The sequence below is a fragment of the Hemicordylus capensis genome, chromosome 11 (assembly GCF_027244095.1).
Source record: "Hemicordylus capensis ecotype Gifberg chromosome 11, rHemCap1.1.pri, whole genome shotgun sequence".
Taxonomy (NCBI): Eukaryota; Metazoa; Chordata; class Lepidosauria; order Squamata; family Cordylidae; genus Hemicordylus; species Hemicordylus capensis.
This window is the reverse complement of record NC_069667.1, coordinates 16,528,149-16,550,800: the sequence shown is the minus strand read 5'-3', so window position 1 is coordinate 16,550,800 and position 22,652 is coordinate 16,528,149. Positions and strand designations below refer to the sequence as shown.

The 22,652-nt window shown below is 41.3% G+C and overlaps 1 protein-coding gene across 16 annotated transcripts in view; it reads left to right on the top strand.

The window, feature by feature from the left end:
- LRCH2 (leucine rich repeats and calponin homology domain containing 2) overlaps positions 1 to 22,652 on the top strand; it is a 41,813-nt gene that overhangs the window by 13,302 nt on the left and 5,859 nt on the right. For 10 of the 16 annotated variants that reach the window (XR_008311630.1, XR_008311627.1, XR_008311626.1 and 7 more), the window contains exons 2-20: positions 860 to 1,004; positions 3,266 to 3,392; positions 5,695 to 5,800; positions 5,904 to 6,040; positions 6,771 to 6,904; positions 8,376 to 8,463; positions 9,073 to 9,184; positions 9,440 to 9,537; positions 9,649 to 9,716; positions 10,784 to 10,888; positions 11,492 to 11,569; positions 12,659 to 12,727; positions 13,932 to 13,980; positions 15,070 to 15,186; positions 18,838 to 18,882; positions 20,006 to 20,056; positions 20,723 to 20,780; positions 21,960 to 22,069; positions 22,233 to 22,370. Coding sequence is in view for 5 of the 16 variants with exons in the window: in XM_053273830.1 (XP_053129805.1) it covers positions 860 to 1,004; positions 3,266 to 3,392; positions 5,695 to 5,800; positions 5,904 to 6,040; positions 6,771 to 6,904; positions 8,376 to 8,463; positions 9,073 to 9,184; positions 9,440 to 9,537; positions 9,649 to 9,716; positions 10,784 to 10,888; positions 11,492 to 11,569; positions 12,659 to 12,727; positions 13,932 to 13,980; positions 15,070 to 15,186; positions 18,838 to 18,882; positions 20,006 to 20,056; positions 20,723 to 20,780; positions 21,960 to 22,069; positions 22,233 to 22,370 (1,835 nt within the window). In the remaining 11 variants the exon portion in view is untranslated. Of the gene's footprint in view, positions 1 to 859; positions 1,005 to 3,265; positions 3,393 to 5,694; positions 5,801 to 5,903; positions 6,041 to 6,770; positions 6,905 to 8,375; positions 8,464 to 9,072; positions 9,185 to 9,439; positions 9,538 to 9,648; positions 9,717 to 10,783; positions 10,889 to 11,491; positions 11,570 to 12,658; positions 12,728 to 13,815; positions 13,848 to 13,931; positions 13,981 to 15,069; positions 15,187 to 18,837; positions 18,883 to 20,005; positions 20,057 to 20,722; positions 20,781 to 21,959; positions 22,070 to 22,232; positions 22,371 to 22,652 lie in introns of those variants that run through there. The other 6 variants (XR_008311631.1, XR_008311632.1, XR_008311633.1 and 3 more) reach the window with 6 other exon arrangements.

Here is a 22,652-nt window from a genome sequence, read left to right as displayed (position 1 = left end):
CTGACTATTGGCCACAATAGTCAATGGGAGTTGTAGTGTGTGTGTTTTTTAAAAGCGCAGTTGGAGGGCCAAAGTAGTATTATCATCATTATTATTATTTTACATTTTATATCCCGCTCTTCCTCCAAGGAGCCCAGAGCGGTGTACTACATACTTGAGTTTCTCTTTCACAACAGCCCTGTGAAATAGGTTAGGCTGAGAGAGAAGTGAGTGGCCCAGAGTCACCCAGCTAGTATCATGGCTGAATGCAGATTTGAACTCGGGTCTCCCTGGTCCTAGTCCAGCACTCTAACCACTACACCATGCTGGCTCTCAAAGTAGTGCAGGCCTGGATTAATGCAAGCAAATGTGATTGTGTATCAATAGATTTTATTTCTGTTTGTGGAAGAAGACCAAGAGCTTATGGGAAGAGTGAGTTTGGAGATTGTTTCCCTAATCATTCGGGAGAGATCAGCTACTGTACTGCTGGAGCAAAAAGGAACAACTGCATTAAGGTGGCAGAGCTGCTGAGGAGCATGGATGTTGAACAGCAGTAGCTGGTTTCTCATTTAAGTTCTCCAAAAACATAGGGCAAGGTCATGGTATGTCAGTCTCAGAAGCTTCTCTTGCCCTAGTCATCTGTCTAAACACTGGTGGAAGGGAGCTCTCTTTCGTTCCTCAGAACTCCCCACACTTGGAGGAAGACTTGCATTTACAGATACTCTGAATACTATCTCTCCCTCCCCCCTACAAAAAAAAATCTGGTATTTTGTCAGTCATACTAAAATGATTTGGCATCTTTCAGACGCAACACACTTGTACGTCTCTCCAATGTTAAGTAGAAGAATGATCTTTAGAAATGTCTGTCTCTTTTTTTCAGACCTTTCTAAGAACAGATTCACTGAAATTCCTCCTGATGTATGGCAGTTTGCACCACTTGAGACGTTGAACTTGTATCACAACTGCATTAAATCTATCCCCGAAGCAATTAAAAATCTGCAGATGTTAACATATCTCAATATCAGGTGAGTAATCTTTTCCTACCACCTAGACACAATGGCACAGCATCAAAGGAAGCCTTGCAGCTCATTTGAATGTCAGTTATCCCCACCTGTATGGGAAAGAGTTGCCCAGAAGACCATTTTCTAGTCTGTAAATCAGAGGCTGCCAACTTGTAAAACTGCTAGGAAATCTGATTTTGTTCCTTGTATTCCCTTTTCAGATATAGTGTTTGATATGCAAAGGTAAACGTTTGCAACACTTATTTCAGCTTTTAGGAATTGAACTAATGCTGAGAGAGCTTTGCTGATCTTGCATGCCTGTGAAAAATGGCTGGATCAACTACAATGCTAGAAAAAGGATAATCTTTTCTGAAAGACATGTGTTGATGCAAAGTGTGTAGTGCCTTCACTGCACACCCACTTTTGATTTAAAGTAGAATGTGAGCAACTTTGTTCATAACACTTTCCCTAAATGGGAATAAGGAAAAAGTGTCGGGGGGGTGGGCAGGGCAGGAAAGGAGCATGTATCTTGCCATATGCATGTCCAAACATGCATACATGTGGCAAAACAGGCATGGTAATCATACATGAGGGGTATATATGACCTTTTTTTCATACTCCAAAGAATATCTCTCTAGGATACAGGTATTAGGCAGCATGTGACTCTCCAGTGTTTCTGAACTGCAATTCCCATCACCCTCAGTCTCCATGTATTACATCTGGGGATGATGGGAGCTGTAGTACAGCAATATCTAGATAGTCACAAGTAGCCTCCCCCTGCTCTAGGGAAACAGCTGTATGAAATGGCCCTGAGGAATTGTCAGACTGGCAGCTATTCCATGGTGGCTTTTTAATGGTGCCTTTTCATAACCAGCTTTTGGAAACGGACTGACTGGTACTCTGTAATTGGCTTGTCAGCTATGCTTTTTTTTTAAACCGTATTTGCATCCCTGAGATAGGCTCTCCTGCTAATTCTGCATGTTAGGTTTGTGACAATTTTCTTTATGTGAGTTGAATTTTGAGAGATCAGATATTGTGGTAGAACTGTCCCTTTGTTACATGTTGGCAAGTGTGGGTCCCTGTTTCACAACTGAGAGGTCCTGTAGCCTTAAAACTGAGCAAGTCAAGGAAAGCTACTGGGGTGAGAAATGGGCTAAATGCACAGTAGGAAGAAATATTATAGGAGGTTGTAGCAGGCCCCTTTTTGTTTCAAAAACTGATTCCACGAAGAGGAAGAAAAGCACTTGTTCATCTTATCGGAGGGCAGAATAATGGGCTTAAATTACATAGATCTTGTGAATTTGAGACAAACCTAGGATTCCTAGTTCTTGGATAAGCCCAGCAATAGACCAGGCTACTTAGGGAACTTTTGGAATCTCCGCTTTTGAGCACATTTGAGACAAGGCTAGAGAAACATCTGCCTCAAGTACACTTGAGGGTGGCAGTGGATATTGGATGGTGACCTGTCTTGACTACTTAATTCTCTATTTCAAGATAAAGATTCAAAAGTGACAGTGTAGTTTACCTTGGCCTGGTTCATTTGTGTTCTGGTCTTGGCACTCTAGAGTGCTTTTAAAAACCATCAGTGCCTTTATAGCTGCTCTTAAAAGTGAGCTTAGGAGCGTGTTTGCACAGAGTGCCCTCCTGCCTCCCCCAAAAAACCTCTTGGGTCCCTTTATGGAAATGAGATTGATCCCTGTCTGAAACATATATTGTTAAATATCGGGGTTTTGATAAGTCAGCAGATTCCATCTGGTTTTATGGGAAATGAGTGTTTTGGCATCTGATAAATACCAGTGATATGCAAAAAAGCAGTTCTGAGCCCAGGTGGGGTGTGAACACTCTTATTCTCAGCTGCCTCTGTTCTTTTCCCCCCCTGAATGCTTGATGCTGCTGTTTGTCTTGAAACTTCCTGGTGATCTACTAGGGAAATTAGTTATTGCATAGCGTAGTTACTCTTCCACAGTTGCACTGCTGGTTCCAAAGTAAGCAGCTGTGTACCTGAATACATTTGCTAGACTTGAGATGTATGTGAAGCTCTAACGTTAGATCTTCATTCCCCCACCCCCACCCCAGATAGATGGGGGACACAGAACAATATGTGTGTGATACATCTAGCAGTTATAGCATAAACAGGTTTTGCCGCCTTCTAGCTGTGATCCACCAACCACTTTTTAAAGATTCATTGTAAAATTAAAAGCACAGCAAGTCAGTTAAGTGGTCTGTGGATAACTGTCAGTGTTCATAACTTCCAGATACTTACTACATAATTCTTATTTCTTTAGTCGCAATCTTTTATCAACTTTGCCAAAATACCTGTTTGAACTGCCGCTTAAAGTTTTGGTTGTGAGCAATAATAAGCTTGTGTCCATTCCTGAAGAAATTGGAAAGTTGAGAGACCTAATGGAATTGGTGAGTGTCACTGCATAGCTTTTTCTACTTAACCTGCAATTTTTATCTCTCCCTCTTTCAGTAGTAAGCTAGTACAGTAGTAAATTGCAATTCATAGAAAACCTAAAATGTAGCCTCTTTATCCTAGGGTAATTCTTCATCCCTTTGAGTACTGACATAATATATGTGAATGCAATGGCAGTGAAGGATAAGGGTTTTATTTCTTATAAATGATTTTTTTTTTTTGGCTTTAATTCTTGTTCTGACTAGTTTGAGAACAAAATGCAAGACTGTATTTTGTGAATGCTGTCTAGTTGGATCTTCCAGTTCTCCAAGGAATTGAATGTTAACTGCTATCGCACATGTAGTCAAGTCTCCTTTATAAAAATGGATTGGTGGGTTTAAGGACCATTATTCATCATATTGAAATTTCTGGAGAAACATGAATATTTGGCCAAAACCAACGAGATGAAGTTCATCAGGGACAAGTGTAAAGTCCTACATTTGGGTAACAAAAATCAAATGCACAAGTATAGGATGGAGAAAACCTGGCTGGACAGCAGCACATGTGAAAGGGACCTAGGGGTATTAGTGGACAACGTTGAGCATGAGCCAACAGTGTGATAGATAATTGGTCTTGTGGTAGCAAGCATGACTTGTTCCCTTAGCTAAGCAGGGTCCACCTTGGTTGCATATGAATGGGAGACTTGATGTGTAAGCACTGTAAGATATTCCCCTTACGGGATGGAGCCACTCTGGGAAGAGCTTCTAGTTTCCAAATTTCTTCCCTGGAACCTCCAAGATAGGGCTGAGAGAGATTCCTGCCTAAAACCTTGGAGAAGCTGCCAGTCTATATAGACAATAGTGAGCTAGATGGACCTATGGTCTGACGCAGTATATGGCAGCTTCCTATGTGATACAGCTGCTAAAAAAACTAATGCAATCCTAGGCTGCATTAATAGTCATAGTGTCTAGATCACAAGAAGTAACCATTCCACTCTGTGCAGGCCAGACTTATTTGGAATACTGTGTCCAGATCTTGGCTCTGCAATTTATGTAGGACCTGGATAAACTGGAACTCATTAAGAGAAGGGCAATAAATGTTGACTGTTCTGGAAACCAGTTCTGCAAGGAATGATTGAAGGAGCTGAGCCTAAGGAAGAAGGATAAGAGAGTCTTTAAATACCTGTTACATAGGAGAAGTGAATTCGTTCTCTGTTGCTCCTGAGGGAAGAAGGACAAGATCCAGTGGGTTGAAATTAATGAGGAAGCAGGTTCAGACTAGATGTTAGGAGGAACTTCCTAACTTTAACAGCTGCTTGACAGCGAAACAGTCTGCCTTGTGCTGTGTTAGGGTCTCCTCTGCTGGAGATTTTCAAATAGATGGAACAGTCAATGCAGTAGTAGTTACCTGCATTGAGCAGAGGGTTAGGCCTTCCAACTCTAAAATGCTATGATTCCCTCATGCAATGGACAGAATTTATTTTCCCTTGATCTTCCACATATACTTTCAAAAGAGAGAGAAATTCAAATGTCAAAACCCTCTGATTTGGGATGCTTGACAGTGATGCAGAAGTGGGGTAGAAAATTTTCTAAAATAGAAAGGGGTGGGTGTGTGTGTGGTGGGGGTGATGGTGGTGGAATCCCATACTTAATTTTTTCTGTGGAAATTTTCTAAAATTTCTACTTGGCTCCTTGAAAAGCTTTTGAGATACGTTGTGGGAAATTTAATATGGTTGAGGTGTGTGTTTTTACTGTATAAATAGGTCAAATAAGATAATCTCTCTAGGGCATCAGGAACACTTGTATAGTAACACCTTTGAGGAGAAAAAATATTACAGACCTTACATTTACATTACCTTATGCAAATGAGGGGGAAATTTGCATGGGAACTCTTTCCAGAAAATTCTTCCATTGTCCCCCACCCCCAGAAAACTCACATCTCTGCAATGATGTACTGACACTTTGCTGTCATAGATTCATAAGAAACTTTGCAAACTTAGATGAAGCTATTTCCCCAACTTTCTATTTAACCATCTGTTGTCATTCCCACAATGGACGTGAAATCCCATGTAAACAGATTCTCATCTTGAGATTTCAGACTGAATACTCATTTAGAAAATCTTTGATCTCCCTTGGATCTTTCTCTTTGCTTCCCTCCTCTGTAAAGCTCAGGCATGCTGGTAATCCATTTGAACAGCCTAATTAAAAGGAAGGCTCTTGCATAATCCTTGTTGTACCTTGTGTGTATCATCGTTTCCCATATTTTAGAAAAACTTCAGTCAAGCTCTTTGACACTCTGATTCCTTGTTTCTTAACACAGGATATTAGCTGCAATGAGATTCAGGTCCTCCCCCAGCAAATAGGAAAACTACAGTCACTTAGAGAATTAAATTTAAGACGAAATAATCTCCATATGCTGCCTGATGGTAAGCTTCTCTCCCTGCTTCCCCCAATCCTTCCAGCTTCCTTCTGGTTCACTTAAACAATGCACCTCTTTTGTAATGTGTCTGTTGTCTTTCTCACCAACAGAACTAGGAGATCTTCCCTTGGTAAAACTAGATTTCTCTTGTAATAAAATCACAGAGATTCCAGTCTGCTACAGGAAGCTACGCTATTTACAAGTAATAATTTTGGATAACAATCCAATGCAATTACCGCCAGCTCAGGTTTGTTAAAACTTTCATTTCGCCTTGCTTGAAAGTGTGGAGGGTCTGTCATAGATGCTTTTCCACCCAGGTGCCTGCAGAGTGAAGAAATGGGCTGTTCTTGTCCAAAATCTATTTGTGCAATCACCCTTTGTGTGCATTACTTCTGTCATTGGTTTTGATAATGCCTGTAGGAAAGTCTGGGAGCTGGTGTGTTTTTATAACTTGACTAGACAGCTTCTGAAATGAGTTTCTCTTCCTGATTCACTATGATGTATAGCAAACCAAAAGGAGAACCAGTCTTCTGTAGAGGTTTAATGTTTTCTCCACATGCATTAGTCAACAAGGATCTCTGTACTTGCTTCCTACTAAACTATGCCTACTCTTCTTGGAGTTCCCAACCTTGGGTCCCCAGATGTTTTTGGATTACAACTCCCCATCATTACCAGCCAACTCCGTCCAGGGATGGGAGCTGTAATCCAACAACATCTGGAGATCCAAGGTTAGGTATCCCTGTGCTACTTCAAATGATGGCTATTGTGGGCCCCTTTTAGCCTGACCCGTTCTCTGTCCTGCAGGGGCGGGCTGCCCAAATACCAGGTCTGTCTGCCACCTGAACAGTGGGAGTTTGACTAAGCTTACTGCTATGTTGTGCCTGATATGGGGTGCGGGGAATGACAGTTGCTCCAAATGGGTTCCATCAATGCTCCATCTGGTTAAATGATTATTCCCCACATCTGCTTCTTAACAGATATGTTTAAAGGGCAAAGTACACATATTTAAATTCCTCAGCATTCAAGCATGCCTCAGAATAGATAAAAAGCCGGATTCCTTGGATCTGCCATCCCTGGGTAAACGAATCCCCTCTCAGCCACTCACAGACAGGTAAGTTTGCCTCCCCTTTTCAGGACCTGTAAAATGCAGTTCTGGATGCCTTTTAAAAAAAGGATATTTTCAGCACTTGTAGGTCAAAGTTGTCTTGGGTTTGGGTTGCCATCCTCCAAGTACCATCTTGTGCAGACTCCTTGAGGAAGCCCTTTTGGATTCTTGCCATCCGTTTATTTCCTTAGGAATCTAAAGCAGTGTAGTGTCTTCAATCAATAGTTCCATGTTGTGAAGGACCATTCACCAAGTATGTCCTATGCGCAAAGAACCTTTTAACTGCTCTTTTTTGCCTCACCACACTTGGTCACAATCTAACCAGTGGCCAGTCCTCCTCCCTGCTTTCCGCAGCCACCACCACCACCACCAAGTCTGTGGTACATTTTATGTATGATCCTTTATTCAAACCAGCTTATTTAACATAATGAATAAGGTGAATGATGGATAGGGAATTAGGGTGGGGGGAGAAGAGAAATCCTACGGTGGCAGCAAAGAGCTCTTGTGAGTTGTAGCTGCCTTGGATGACTCTTTCCCCATAGCAATGGTGTGCAGTTCACAGAGTTGAACTAACCTACCTCACAGGGTTGTTGTGAGGGTAAAAATAAACATGTCCTTCCTTCCTTCCTTCCTTCCTTCCTTCCTTCCTTCCTTCCTTCCTTCCTTCCTTCCTTCCTTCTCGGAGGAAGAGCAGGATAGAAATGTAAAAAATAAATAAATAGTTGAACAAGTAATTCTTAATATACTTAAGATGCAGTTTATGTCAATTTTCCTATGACAACACAGGTCCATGGATAATCCTTTACTTCTGCTTTCACTCAGTACATAACAGTTTTACTCGGAGAAGTCTGCCACCTAGTGTCAAAACAATCTTAGTGAATTGTTTTTCCAGACTTTTGGTGGGAGAAGTCACCCAGATCTTATATAATTAAAGTACAGTGTAGTACTTATACAGTGTAGTCTCAGAGCATATAATGACTTAATATTGCCAGTCTAAACATTCAGAGGTTTTGGGAAGCTTCTCACAAGATCATTTGTACTTAGCTATAAATCCAAGGGCCCCTGTGAAATTCTCCCCATCCAGATACGTTCACAGATGTTGAAATATTTAACTGGCTTTGGAGTGGTACTGATGCAGATGGTTCACTTCCTACAAAACTTAAAACTCTTGTCCATTATGCATGTGTATTGAATAGAACCTCTTAGGAACATAACTCTTTGGCTTGTAGGCATGCCTACTAAACTGTCTACCTGATACAGCAATGGAATACCGCTTGAGAAATTTAGAGGACAGGCAAGGTAATTGGTGTCTTCCACCTAAGAGCATTTTAACAAATCCTCTTATAATGTGGAGAATCTCTGCAAAAAAGCCATCTCCAAAAGAATCATCTTCTGTACAGGAATGTGCTCACTGTCATTCAGGGAACTGAAATCTGCCTTGCAGCGTTTGTCACAACAAGGTTCTTCTTTGTTACAGTATGGAAGATTTTTATCCAAATAAAAACCATGGCCCAGACTCCGGCATTGGTAGTGATAATGGGGATAAAAGATTATCCACAACAGAAGTAAGTTTCCCCTTTTTTAAGTGGCTCAAAAGAAACCTAGAAGAGCTCATGGCTTTTTCTTAACTCTCATGGCTACCTTATATTGTGTGAGAAGCTTGGCTGCATGACCCATTACATTTAATTGTAATACTTTAAGAATTGCTGTGAAGAACTACACCAATAAGACTTCCATGCTTTGCTCTATCCCCTAATAGCAGCATTCTGAAGCGTTGCTCTTTCCGTTTTTTTTGTTTGTTTGTTTAGCCAAATTGGCATCCCCTTTAACTTTTATTTATTTATTCATCAAATTTGTATGCCGCTCCAAACTTGACAGTCAATCCCTCTTCTGCATGTTAAGACCACTGGCTTGGCGGTAAACATTCAGTCAGTCTGGAGTGTTTCTTTTTTGGGTTAGGAAAAGGGAATTAAAGCATGTCGCAGTATTCTTATGTATGCTTTTTGGCATTAGGATACAAATACTTAAATTGTGTTTTCATTCCTCTGGATAAGAATAGTGTAGTCAGCCCATGGGAAATGTCTCCCAGAACTACCACACAGGTCTCTGGTGGTGGTGTTTGGAATATTTAGTTTGAAGGACAAATGGAATATGCTTTTAACTGCTTTTTTCAGCCATCTGATGATGACACAATCAGCCTTCACTCTCAGGTATCGGAATCGACAAGGGAGCAGACCCTCAGGAATGACAATCAGTTACTAGGAAATAAAGCTGAATTGCATAAAGGTAAATGTTGTTCCTTGGCTCCCTGGAATGTAGAGGAATGCTGTATTTTGGGTACCCATAAGTCTTAGTAACATAGGCTAGCCCTGCATTGTGATAATTACAGGCTTTGCTGTGTTGGGAGGAGGTTGTTGAGAGGAAATAAGGATGTGTTTCCTGTCCTCAGGTGTAGGGTTTTGTGGGTTCAGTGCACCCAATTACAAAGCTTCTCTTCTCTCACTCCCCCCCACCCCCTCTGCTCTCCTTGCACCTTACTAGACCCAGAGGTCTGTGATTACCTTGACCCCAGCTCAGAGGATGTGGCTTCTTGTGACCAAGGAGATGTACAAACTGGACCACCTATCTCTTACATTAAGGTAATGGCTTAATATACTTTGCTAAGATAGTTAATGTGGCCTTCCTTTTTGTGAAGTTCATCAATGTGACCCCTGCACTCTCTTCTCTCCTACATGGTGTTAATATGTAAGGAGCGAGGGAAGCAGACTGAGAAGTCTCAGGCACCAGAAAGGCATGAAAACTGGGGAGATGAGAAAAGGTGAGTCCTCTGCAGAATTTGAGCTTCTAAAAATGTGGGTTAAATTCCAGGGCAGGGGAGTCTCTTATCTCTTAAGATTCTGCCTCAGACATTTTGAACAATGTTAGATAATTTCATACAGCATGAGACTGAACCTTTTTATTGGCAGTACAGCTCTGTTCAGATGAATACAATATTTTCCCCCTCAAGTTAATAATTTCACCATATTTGAATTTTTAACAGGTTTTACAAACAAAATGTATACAACAAGATAAAAAGAACCCCAGGAAAATAAGACATTCATACAGCTGAAAGCAGGGTGTTCGATTACAGTATTGAATTGTGTATTTTGAGCCTGTCACCGCAACTTATGTTCAGGGTTTGGCTCAGGTTCAACACAACAGATTTTAGGTTTGGGGTTGGTCCTGGTTCACTGAAAAAACCCCTCTCTGAAATGGTGTTTGAGTTCAGTTCAATGCCCTAGTCCCCTGGCAGTACTAGGCCATCTATAACTGGAAAGTATTGCAGTAATACTAGTACAGGTTGAGTATCCCTTATCTGGACATCCAAAATCCAGACACCATGCCGTAACAAAAACAAAACGCCTCAGCTCACTTGCTCGCAGATTCCCAATTTTGCTGCTTTTTAAACTTGCAGTCAAAACTTACTGATTTCAGAAGGCTGTTAGTGACAGGGGTTTTGTCTGTAATTCTCTCTAATTAAGGCTCTGTTTTTATAATGAAGCTTTTTAATGTTTTTGATCTCGCTTTGACGCTAGAGGGAAAAGGGAAAGCCGCCCCCCCCCCCGCCCCATCTCCACTCCTTGCTCAGTTTGGCACCTACTCTGATGGCGTCTGTTTTGGCACTCTGGATCCCATGCCCAAGATATCTCATTATGCAAATATTCCAAAATCTGGGAAAATCTGAAATCCTGAACACTTCTGGTGCCAAGCAGTCCGGATAAGGGATACTCAACCTGTATTGGAAAGACAGGGCACCTGGCATATGGATAGTGAACTAATAGACTAGGATGTGTTGGTTCTTAACTGTTGTTGTCCTGACATGCTGGTGGTAATATTTGTTTTTAGGGTCCAGAAAGAAGAGCTGTTGGCAGAGGAGGAGGATGAATTGAAGGAAGTGACTGACCTAAGGAAAATTGCTGCCCAGCTATTGCAACAAGAACAGAAAAACAGGTATTTTGCTTATGGATCGCAGCAGTAGGCTAAACTGTATGTGTAAGTTGCCTGGCAGCATTTTGAATAAAGATTCCTAGGTGTTTAAAATTTGACAATTAATTACTTGTGTGTGCACCGAAGTTCACAAAACCTTTGAGGTTTGGTTATGGCAAACATGCATGGATTTTCTTTCTTCTCTGAGTTTAAGAATTGTGTAAATTTGTGCACTTTAAAATGTGTATGAGCAAAGTTGGGGCTGAGATAATGAACTGAAATTGGCTAAGCAGCAAATACCTTGATTTTAAAAAAAGTGTACTTGAATTATTTTTGTAATTGAAATAAGAATTAGTGTGTGGAAACATGTTAGAATTGGTTAAAAAAAAAAACTTAGTCTGATCACTCAAAATCCTCAAATACTTGCATCTTCCCCCCCCCAAAAAAAAAATTACAATTCACAACTCACCATTAAGCACTTTGGTTTGGTTTTTTTTAACCCTATAAAAGCTATCCTCTTATTCTTTTCTGCTTACTATACTAACGACTTCCCTGTCCTCTCCTGTCAACCTTTATTGCTTCCTTCCTTCATCTTTGGGTTTTGGTGTACATGAAATGCGAATACAGACGGAGGCCATTAAGCTATAGAACTTCATTCAGTGAAAAGCTCTTCCAGAGGACAAGGGCTGCGGGACGCGCCTCAAGGTATTTTGTGTTTCTGGCTCAGAAATATCACATGGCAGCACGTGGACCAAAAAGGTGTTTCCCACAGCATTCTTGCTATGTTGGTGAAGATGCATTTGAGAAATGGAGGTTAGAGCTTCTGCAACCCAAGCAAGAATTCCTTCAAAATAAAATTTCAAGTATTTTGAAATTCCAATAATATAGGAATCTTTTGAGGCTAGAGAGTAATGAGATTTCATATAGGAGTAATGAATAACTGTAATTAAAATGTGGACCTTTCATTTACAGAGAGTGAGTAGGATCCAGACTAAGATACTCTTCACCAAGTCCCATTGAAATGACGTTACACAAGCCTCTTCATTTATTTCATTGACATTGAGTCATGACTAGCTTAGTCTGTATCCTAGCCCATGCAATCAAAATAAGCTTCTGTATGGCAGCATCTTATTCCAGCATCCTATACAGATATGGCGGCTTTATCAGGGCTTTCTCCATATGCTTTTGTCGGATGCACTAATAGACATCTTGTATCACTCAACTACAAGATCAAAAGCGTCCTAGTGGGATGTTGTGGCCTGCCTCCACAGTATGGTAGCATAATGCTTCAATAATGGTGAACACTCTTCACCTTCTGTTTCTCTCAGCCTTTCCTTCTATTATCTTTCCTGTTTGAAACCTTTTTCCTCATTGTGCATTGCCCATCTAGTCATGGTACCTTGTTGCACTTCCTCACAAGTCGTCTGATCAGGATGAATATTTCACAGTGTTTCTTGCTGTTACTTCCGCCTCCAGCCATGTTATCCCAAAGCAATTGGATTCAAATGAGTTGAGATAAATATTGCCGTATCCTTTAACTTGTTAGCAACCTTGAATGTTTGCTTGTGAAATGGGGAAGTGGGGTGCAAACCCTAAAGCATGCAAACAAAAGAAAATGGTATGAAGGTAACCTATGGAGAGAAGAGAACCCAAGTGCACAAGACTACAGGTTTTCTGCTCAGCGTTTCAGTAAAAATGAGATTGAGAAATGATTTAAATGAAATGTAAAGTAAGCCATGTCGGCACATGGTGTTCGTGGCTTCAAATGCACGTGTGTGTGTGTTTTGCTTTTAGACTTCTTAATCACTCCACCTCGGCAAGCACAAGAAACCGACCAAAACAGACTGTGGAATCAGAAAAAAGGTATTTATTCTTCAGCTTTAAAATAATGTGGGGTGAAACCTATGTGTCATGAGCAATGTGTGGGATGGAAAATAAAGACTCTTCTGGAAATATGTTCTCTCTTGAAAGCTCCACATGCCTTCAGATAGCAGAAGTTGATGCTAAATGGTTGCTCCATAGAGTGAGGGTGTTCTTTTGAGATCACCTTTATGGGTGTTCTTGAGTAGGCTGGTGGGGTTCAGAATGCAAGTGCCTGTGAAATCTGAACAAAGGTTTCAGATATATTTTGGAGGAAAGAAAAGAAGGCATAACTGTGGTTTAAAAAATAAACCTTTGCAACTGCATGTTGACAGCCTTCTATAGAGATTGTGTTGAATTGCAGCACAGCACCAGCTTTCTGTAGTTGGCGTTAACAGCTAATATGTATCTACATAATGTGTTTAAGCAAGTCGTTGAAAAAGACTTTCTAGCTTCTGAGAAGTTGAGAAAAAACAATTAGTTTTGGTGATAAGTTTTTAGAGCTCTTTAGCAGAGCTCATTATTCATTAAAACTGACACTTCTGTGCATTGCGAAGCATACAACTTCAGGAGTTCAGTTGTCTAAAAGCTAAGCATCAAAAGCAATCCTACTTGAAACCTGGTTTCCTTTGGAGTATGCTTCCTGATCCTTGGAGCCATCTAATGGCGCAGCGGGGAAGTAACTTGCCTAGCAAGCAAGAGTTTGCCGGTTCGAATCCCCGCTGGTATGTTTCCCAGACTATGGGAAATGCCTATATCAGTAGCAGCAATATAGGAAGGTGCTGAAAAGCATCATCTCAGACTGTGCAGGAGATGGCAATGGTAAATCCCTCCTGTATTCTACCAAAGAAAAACCACAGGGCGCTGTGGTCACCAGGAGTTGATACCAACTTGACAGCACAACTTTACCTTTACCTTACTGTACCTGATCTTTGGAGGCTCTGGTTGCAGTTATAACAATACTAGCATTTATTTACTGGAAGTAGCCAAAATATTGTGGTTCTCCAGAGTCAGTTTTATCAGTATTGCAAATAAGCTTTCTGGAAGTGGTCACCTACAGCTGCTGGATGTTTTCTCCTTGTTTTTGTTAGGTTAAACTGTTTGGGGTGTTCTGCGTCTAATTGTAAGTTGCTTGCCTTCGTTCCAGTAACCCGGGTAAAAGAGGGAAATTATCCAGTGTTGTAAACAGTGTTTGTTTTTAACACAGCCTTTCAGCAGATGAAGCAAACTCTCCATCATCCCCATATGGCTGGCAGGTAATGTGGAGATATGCAAGCATTAAACTTCTCTCTGGGAAGTGGACTGTTTTGCTTGTGTGGTTAGTTGTTCTATGTCAACTGCTTTGCAAACCTTTGTTTAAAAGCGATATATAAATAGTGGTAGTGGTTGTGGTAGTAGTGTTGACCAGATTCCTTTAAAGGGTGGTTATATCCAGATACGGTCTTATTAGTCACAACTGCAACTTAAAACCCCTGTTGGATTGTTTGAGAATCCAGTACAACATGTATGGGGAACTGGTGCATGAGTGGCTTGCTGTCCCCATGGAGACATCTGGGACCATTTTAAAAAGACACCTCTCCATGTGTCTCTGCTGTCTCCACGCCACCATGTATTCTTCTGTCTGCTTCTCAGCACCTGCTTGAGGGCCACTTGGGTAGGAGAACATCAGTGCAGTCTAAATGGAAGCTGTTTTCATATATTTTAGTAGTGACAACTCTTCCCTTCCCATTTTCCTCCAGTAATCTCTATATGTCAAGCCCATTTGCAAACTGGAGGTGGTCAGCAGGCCCTGCTTGTACCATAATTCTGACAGGTCCAGACTTCCTCAGTGATCACTCCCACACTGTGGAGCCTCCTCCTGGAAGGAGAGCCACTCCTTTAGGTTTTTGGAAGAACTATGAAGCCTATTTCTTGATGAGCTTTGAAGTGGAAAGTGGGGCTTTGGCCGTTTTGCTGCTGCTCTGTGTTTAGTTTCTGTGGGGTTTTTTTAAATGATAAAATTTTGGTGGACTTTTTTGAAAATTCTGTACAAAAATATTTTCATATATAGGACTTCAGGAAAAAAATTAGTTCCAAATACAGAGTTTCTTAGTGGGAAGTGTAAGTTATTCTTACTGATAAGAATTACTAAGCATATTCTTCTCCAAATCTGATTCGGCATGATAGTAACTAGTTTTCTAGCATAGCATTTGTCAAAGCTCCTTTTTGGGCCACTTAATTTTCATAAGGGCTGGTTCTGGCAGAGCACCTTGAGAATCAGAAAACACACACAGTGAACTCTGAACTGCTTATCTGTACTAGATCTTGCTTCCCTGGTATTTTAAGGTGATCTCTTTTTGTCTCAGTCGCTGGGGAATCAAAAAGACCAGTCGGATGAGCAGCACTGGCCAGACATGCAGCCAATTATCTGGCAGAATGAGGAGAGGAGGCGGAGCAAGCAAATCAGAAGAGAGTATTTCAAGGTATGTCACTCCATTATGGTGGCTGGCCTAATGTCTCATTTGGTTCCTGGCCTAAATCTATCTTTCTGTCTATTTTTAGATAAATTGTGGGTGTGGGTAGTTACTGTCTTGGCAGGTGGGCAGGCCTTCCTCTTCAAACGCCAACAAATAAAGAACTACTAAAATGGAATCCTGCCTTTAGCAGAAAGCTGCTGCTTTACAACAGCTCAATTAAATTGTTAAATGTTTCTTTCAGACTACAGGTAGTTCTGGTTTTTTAAACAAACTGAAACCCGTGTTACTCTGAAATTTCTTCCTCGTCCTAACCCTGCACTCTAATCATGTTGCATATTAACCTTGTGAAGGCTGCTTTTATGAAGTTACTGTGGATGAATGTTTTTCGAATACAGGGAAACCTTATTATCCGTGGATTCGTGTATCTGTGGTTGGGCAAAAGACACCCAACCTCAGAATAAGCAGGGGGACGCCTCAACCCCATGTATCTGCACGTTGGTGTGTCTGGAAATGACCGCAGAGGTCATTTCTGGTTGCCAGTTTGTCTCTCGGAGCATCAAAATGGCCCCGTTTAAAGAAAAAACAAACAACTCCCCCTGGCAATTTTCAGCTGATTTGGGGGCATTCTGGGGCACAGCGTGATTTGGGGAGCAGCAAAGCCTGGTAAGGAGCTCTCCCCACACATTACCCCCCTATAATTTGGCTGATTTTTAGCCATTTTTGAGCCAACTAGGAACCTAACCCTCGCAATCTCATAGCCCCCAATGCCTCGATATTTGTGGTTTCGGTATCTGCAGCTGCAGCCAGGAACGTAACCCCTGCAAATATTGAGCTCTGCCTGTGTTCACATTTGGGGCAGTTTTCACTTGGAGGTTACACAAGGGAGAATGAATATGCTGTGTGCTCCAGTGTTTGACTTTTGCTCAGATACTGGGACTTGGACCTTGGGTCCACTGAAGAGCAAGTTAGCTCTTGCTCAGCCTGGGTTTCCCCACTTATACAGTGAGAATAAAGACCCCCATTTTTTGTGATCTGAAAACTGAGATGACAACCGAAAAGGACTTTGTGCTTTGAAAAAGCTAAGTGCCACATAATTGGAGTTGCTTGTACAAGTTGAGTGTGTAGTGAGAAAATTCATTCATTGAGTCAATTCTACTAGTCTTCATCCTCTTTCAAAAATCTGGTGTAATTTAAAGTGCTATTTTGCATCTCTCAGCCATCATCTTTCTTAAATGACCATGTTCCCATGTGTGCACTCCAAGGACAATAATGTCTGCTCCAGAAATAGGTTAAGCTCAGTGTAGATACTGTAAAATTTTCCATTTTTTAGTTTGAAGAAAACAGTACAGGAAAACAGTAAACTTGTTTGATTTATTCTCCAGCAGAAATTGATGTCAACTTCTTTTTAAGAGAAAAGAAAGTGAATGCTAGGAGAGAAGAACAGCAAAAGAGGATGAGGGAAGCCTTGTGAGAAGGCAAAAACAAATTGGGGGTCTCATCTTTGGGATGCAGTAACTTTAATCCATTGGGGTGGAGTAGCTTAAAAGACAGCTTAATATTGAAAAGAAAGGCTCTTGTAATGCAACAGGGAAATGTGTTTAAATGAATTGGATTAGAACAAAGGTCCAGCTAGGCCAGCAGTCAACAGTGGCCAACCATAGAGGCTTCTTGAGCATGGAGGCTCTCGTAGCTCATGGCTGCTCTTACATACCACAGGAACATAGGAAGCTGCCTTATACTGAGTCCGACCATTGATCTGTCTAGCTCAGTATTTTCTATACTGGCTGGCAGCAGCTCCAGAGTTTCAGGCAGGAGTCTCTCCCAGCCCTACCTGGAGTTGCCATGGGGTGAATCTGGGACCTTCTATATGCAAGCATGCATAGCTTCCACTGAGCTATGGCCCCATCCTCTTACAGCACTTTCATATAGTCACCTATCCAAATGCAAACCACAGTGGACTCTGCTTTGCAAAGGGGGCAGTTCATTCCTGCTGTCACAAGACAAGTTCTCCTAGCTTGCAAAAATCTGTCCAAACCTTTAACTTTAAAAAAAAATCTGAGGTGAGTTATTCTCACCACACCTTGGCACAGTCAATTCCCTACATGAATTATGTTGAACTATTTATCTTGATTTACCTGCAACACCATGTCAGAACACTGGATAACAGATGTATGGTTATTACCTGTTGGAAGACATTGCTCAAGGAGGTGGTTCACATTTATACTGGGTAAAATATTTAGAATATGTGCTTACCTACCCCCTCCATCTACATCTTCCTTCCTGCATTGCTGTTATTTATTCAGACTTTTGTAGACTTATCCAAATTTTGTAGATTTGTTTGGCTATTTAGGTGAATAAGATTATATTGAGGATGTGGGGAATTTTTCCAGGCCTAGCTCCTAAATTGATATTAAGGGCTTTGGATCTTTCATATATTGGTATTACTATTAGTATTAGTAATGTAGTGCTTTTCAACAAAAACGTTCTCAAAGTGGTTTACCTAGAAAGAGAATAAAAAGAGGAAGATGGTTTCACTGTCCCAGAAGGGCTCATATCAAGAGAACACAAAACAGACACCAGCAACAGACACCAGAGGGATGCTGTGCTGGGGTTTAATAGGGCAAGTGGCTCTCCCCCTGCTTAATATAATGAGACTTTAGAGGCTTTTAGAAATGGAAACAGTTTAAATCCTGAAAGTAAGAGTTGACCATAGGATGGCACTGTGTGTCTCCTTTCTGAGCCTAAAAGCCTTTGTATGGCACCACTGAATATAATAGAAATGTCTGTGCTTAAGCTTCAAACTGAACTGAAAAACAGGCTGTTCTCCACAACAAAACTGGCATTGCCAGAGGTTTCAGTCATGGCACTTCAGTGTGCAAGGGTCATAAGAGCAGTGCAATGAAACAGCCTGTATCCATTGTGCTGTACTATGGCCATTGCCAAATCTGCTTTCTAGAAGTACTATGTGGGAGAGTCATGTGGGAGAAAAGTAGATTCCATACAGGTGCCAGAGGCAGCTCAAATGTTTAAATGTTGGGATTTAATATGGCCGAGGGGTGTGTGTGTGTGTGTGTGTGTGGTGGCTTAATGCACTCGCAGATTGAAGTGTCCTCAGCCATGACGGTGGGTCTTTCTCAAAAAGATGAATACAGTGAACACAGCAGCTCCCCAGCCTTACGTTCTGTCTTCACTAAGTCTATATCTGCAAAATTGAAAGCAGTTGGAAGATAACTGGGGCTGTGGTCTAGTTAGAAGGCTAGATGGGAACCCTTCTCCCTGAGGCATGGGTGTTGGTGTAGGAGGATTTTTTAGAATAGAAGAAGGTTGAATCATGAAACCTCCTCACCAGTGTTCTGAAGAGGCACAGCCCAGGCAAGGCTTATCTCCTTCATGGGAACTTTCTGTAGTGTCAGTCGCTACCATAAAAATTGTGTGAATCAACCCATGGAAGTGTTTTTCAACATGGAAAATGTAACTAGGCAGAAAGGGAAGAGTGTTTCCTTGCACACGGGCTGTGGCTACAAAAATCAGAGTCCAGCACACTTGAGGGATGTCTGTAGGGCAATGACTGCTTTGCAGTTCAAGCGGATTACCTTTGGACTGGATAAAATGCACAATGCATAACTGTTTATAAAACAAAAACCATTTGCTTTTCAGTACAAGTCTTCTCGGAAGAGTTCAAGTGGAAATGAAATTGACGAGGTGAGTTAGGAGTTTTATAAGAAAGCAATACCTAGGAAAGCGAAATGTGTGCCTATCTCATTGAAATGTTGGACTGCATATCAGTTGTAATCCTACCTTAGATCCATGTGTGCAAAATCTAGAGCCCGTGAGAGATGGCTGCTTCTGAAGAGCCATCTATAGCAGGGATTCTCAACGCTGGGTCCTCGGGTGTTATTGGACTTCAACTGCCATAATCCCCAGCCCCAGTTGCCTTTAGTTGGGGATTATGGGAGTTGAAGTCCAATAACAACTGGGGACCCAATGTTGAGAATCCCTGATCTATAGGCTTCATGTACTATAGTAGGTCTTTAAGTTTCCATAATGCCAATATGAAATGCTAGTTCTTGGAATTATGCATTAAAATCTAAATGGTTAATGATGAGCTATACATACACTTGATGACATGACTAAAGACTCTAGTGTTGTCCCTTCTTGGAGGTTAGCCGACAGAGTTGCTAGTCCAGCTGGGTTAGATCTTTAGATGCTTGTCTTTCTGATGCTGAAGTGCTCAGAGTAACATCCAGTTGTTCCAACCATTTTTTCTACTTGTGTTCAAGTAAAGGAGTATAATGGATGTCTTGGATTTAAAATCAGGAATTCGGGAAGATTGAAACTGGATCTCATTTTTTAAAAGCTCTTAGAAATCTGAAATTGTGTGTTTGACCCTCTGGACAGCAATAGCCTTGATGTCGGTATTGTCCGCAGTCCAGCAAGTGAGGACTAGAGCCATAGAGGGGATTTGCCACTGCTTGCTTCCTTTGGCTGGCCATGGAAATCTGTGGAGATACTCTGCAGAATTGCAACTGTGACATCAGGCTGACTATTATCTTGTAATATCCAAGTATTGTAGTGGTTAATGTGCAATAAGCAACAGTTTTCCTAGGATCAAGGCTTTGATACTCCCCAATAGGAGAAAATTTCTCATTGTAGTATAGCTGAGCATGTCTGTTTTGGGTGTGTGTGTGTATACATGTTAAGTCATACATGTACATAAGAAAAGGAATACATTTTGTGTGCATGCTTATTCATAATCTCATGCCAATACCTTTTTTTAAAGTCATAACTTTCATTTTATAATTCCATCTTTTTGGTTTCTTTTTAGCAAGACAGTGATAATACTAATGTGTCCCCACAGTCTCCTGTGTCGTCCGAGGTACAAGTCTGTCTCTGTGTGTCTGTGTGTGTATTTCAAGTATTTTTCTCTATCTGCTACCTTGCTGCAGTATGGGCTGCATTTGAAATATGTCGTTCTTTGCAAAATTTGAGATGACTACACAATAGGAATCTTTTTGAAGAATTATCTGGAATTATATTATACACAGGCTAAAATTCAAAGACAGAAAGAAACAAAAACAAAACACCCCACCTTACCTTATTGGAGGCTATATTTTCCTTTTTAAAAATCATTTGAATGGATTTTGAAAGAAAAATATTTAGAGAACACTTTCTTCCTTGTAGCGTTGGAGCATAACTTGGCCTAGCTAAATGTTTGTGTGGAATGTCCTAAACTGCTGCTTTCCGTTTAGACAAGGAGTTCACTCCACTTGAAAGCGGCCTGTGTCAGCTGCTGTTCATCTTCTTGAAGCTTGTACATGGCAACTTGCTGTTGGAAAGCTCTCGGTGCCTCTTGTCCATACCTAGAGAGGAAAAACAAGTGGGCAGTCTTGCTCTAGCATCTTCCCAGTTACAATATTCCAGCTAGTTTAGAAAACAAAGCAATCCTTTTTAGGTTGGGAGGGGACGCTTGCCTCATCCCCTGGTGTGTGTTCAGTTGTGCTTAATGAGCTTGTAACCTCTCCCTGTCTCCCCTGTCCTGCAGGACTATGAAAGGGCAGATGGCAGTTCTCATGGTCCATTTGGACTGAAGCCCAGATCAGGTGAGGCACTGTTCCACATGCTAAACTTGTAAGGGGTGTGTAGAAAACAGATTGCTTAGAACTAGAAGGCGGTGAAGGGATACAACTGCTGTTGCAAAGGAGATTCATTCTGCTCTGCGGTGGCATATAAGCTGAGATTTTCAAGAAGTGTCATTAAAGTCTTCTGTCATTGATCTTAAGAGAATCCAGCAGTCGAGAGACGAAGCACTGTGGTAGGTGATCATTAGCTGCTCTGCTGAAACTTGTGTGGAGGTAGCTATCTGAAAAAAGATGCAAAGATACTGAAAACTGCAGACTGTACAAAATGGTCAACATAGCCAATGCTGGCATCAAAATGTTCCCAAGGGATCTCTGAATCAATGAGTGGGGTTACAGGCCAGGTGGAGTTCTGGGTGTGTTATGACACTGGAACTCTTCTAACGTGTGTACAGAAGGCCATTAAATAAATTGCTGCCTCATCTGAAAAGGCCCTGGATAGGCTCATATAATTGACTTGCATGTTAAGTGTAGTGAGGAGGGTCCATAGTTGAGCTGTAGTGCATGTGGTTTCCTGGCAGAAAGTCCCAGGTTCAGTCTCCAGGAAAATGGCCCTCGGGCAGAGGTCTTCCTGTGTGCCTCTGACAAAGGTTTTTGAGAGCTACTGTTGAAGTAGACCAGCCTGGGCTTGATGTTCTTACTTGGGATGAAGCAGTATGCTTGGCTTGTTGTCCCAGCCATGAATCTCTCTTTCCCCCTGCCAAATCATTATAGTGTTACTGCTCTAACACTGCTGGCTACATATGCCAAGTCAGCTTATAATTTATTCATTTATTTATTCATTCATCAAATTTGTACACCACCCAAACTTTCGTCTCTTGGTGGTTAACAATAGCATAAAACAAGGTAAAAACATATAGAAAAAACTTAAAACAATTTAACCATTTAAAAATAAAAAAGAGACATGTGTCTGCTTTTTGTTGCTTTTTGCAAATAGACAACATTGAATTCTGAAACCCTGTGAAAGGCTTTCCCTCAATACAGTCATCACGTGATATGGGATCGGTCTTCGTTTTTATGAAATGTCGCTTTAAACATTTTTTTTTTTTTTTTTTACTACAAGTGGTTTTCTCAAATGCTGGCCTGTGTGTTCTTTCTGTCTTTAAAGTAAACCATCTCAAATTCCCCCCTCTCATTTTGCAGCTTTTGGCCGTTCCCGTCAGGACTACAGTACTGTAGACCCTGGATTCACAATGAGAAGGAAAATGGAGCACTTAAGGGAAGAGAGAGAGCAAATAAAGCAGCTGCGCAATGTAATTTTTCAATCTAAAAGGGATCCCTGGGCAACTCCCCTTTATTTTGCAGAGTAATAACGTGTGTTCAATTGCACATTTTTTTAAAGCCAGCACAGAAAATGTAAAACCTGATATACTCTAAAATTGTCTTGACTATGAGCATTATCTTACTTTACAACAGAATCTCGAGTCACGGTTGAAGGTCATTTTGCCAGATGACATCGGAGCAGCATTGATGGATGGCGTGGTTCTGTGCCATTTAGCCAATCATATAAGACCTCGATCTGTTGCCAGTATTCATGTCCCCTCACCAGCTGTGGTGAGTAAACTGCATATTTGCAACTTCAGGGGTTCTCGGTCTTGGGTCTCCATTGTGGGAGTTGTAGTTTAATACCTGGGGACCCAAGGCTGAGAACCCCTACTCTACGCGAATAGAGTACATGTTCTGGTTTTCCCCAGGCACTTTCACAGTGCATCAAATCAGCATCTTGTGTACATAAGGACCATAGGTCCTATCCCAAGAAAGTTAGGATTGCTCAATTTCATTAAAATAAAAACCAAGTTAATGACATCTAACTTCTCATTGATTTCAGTGGTGCTC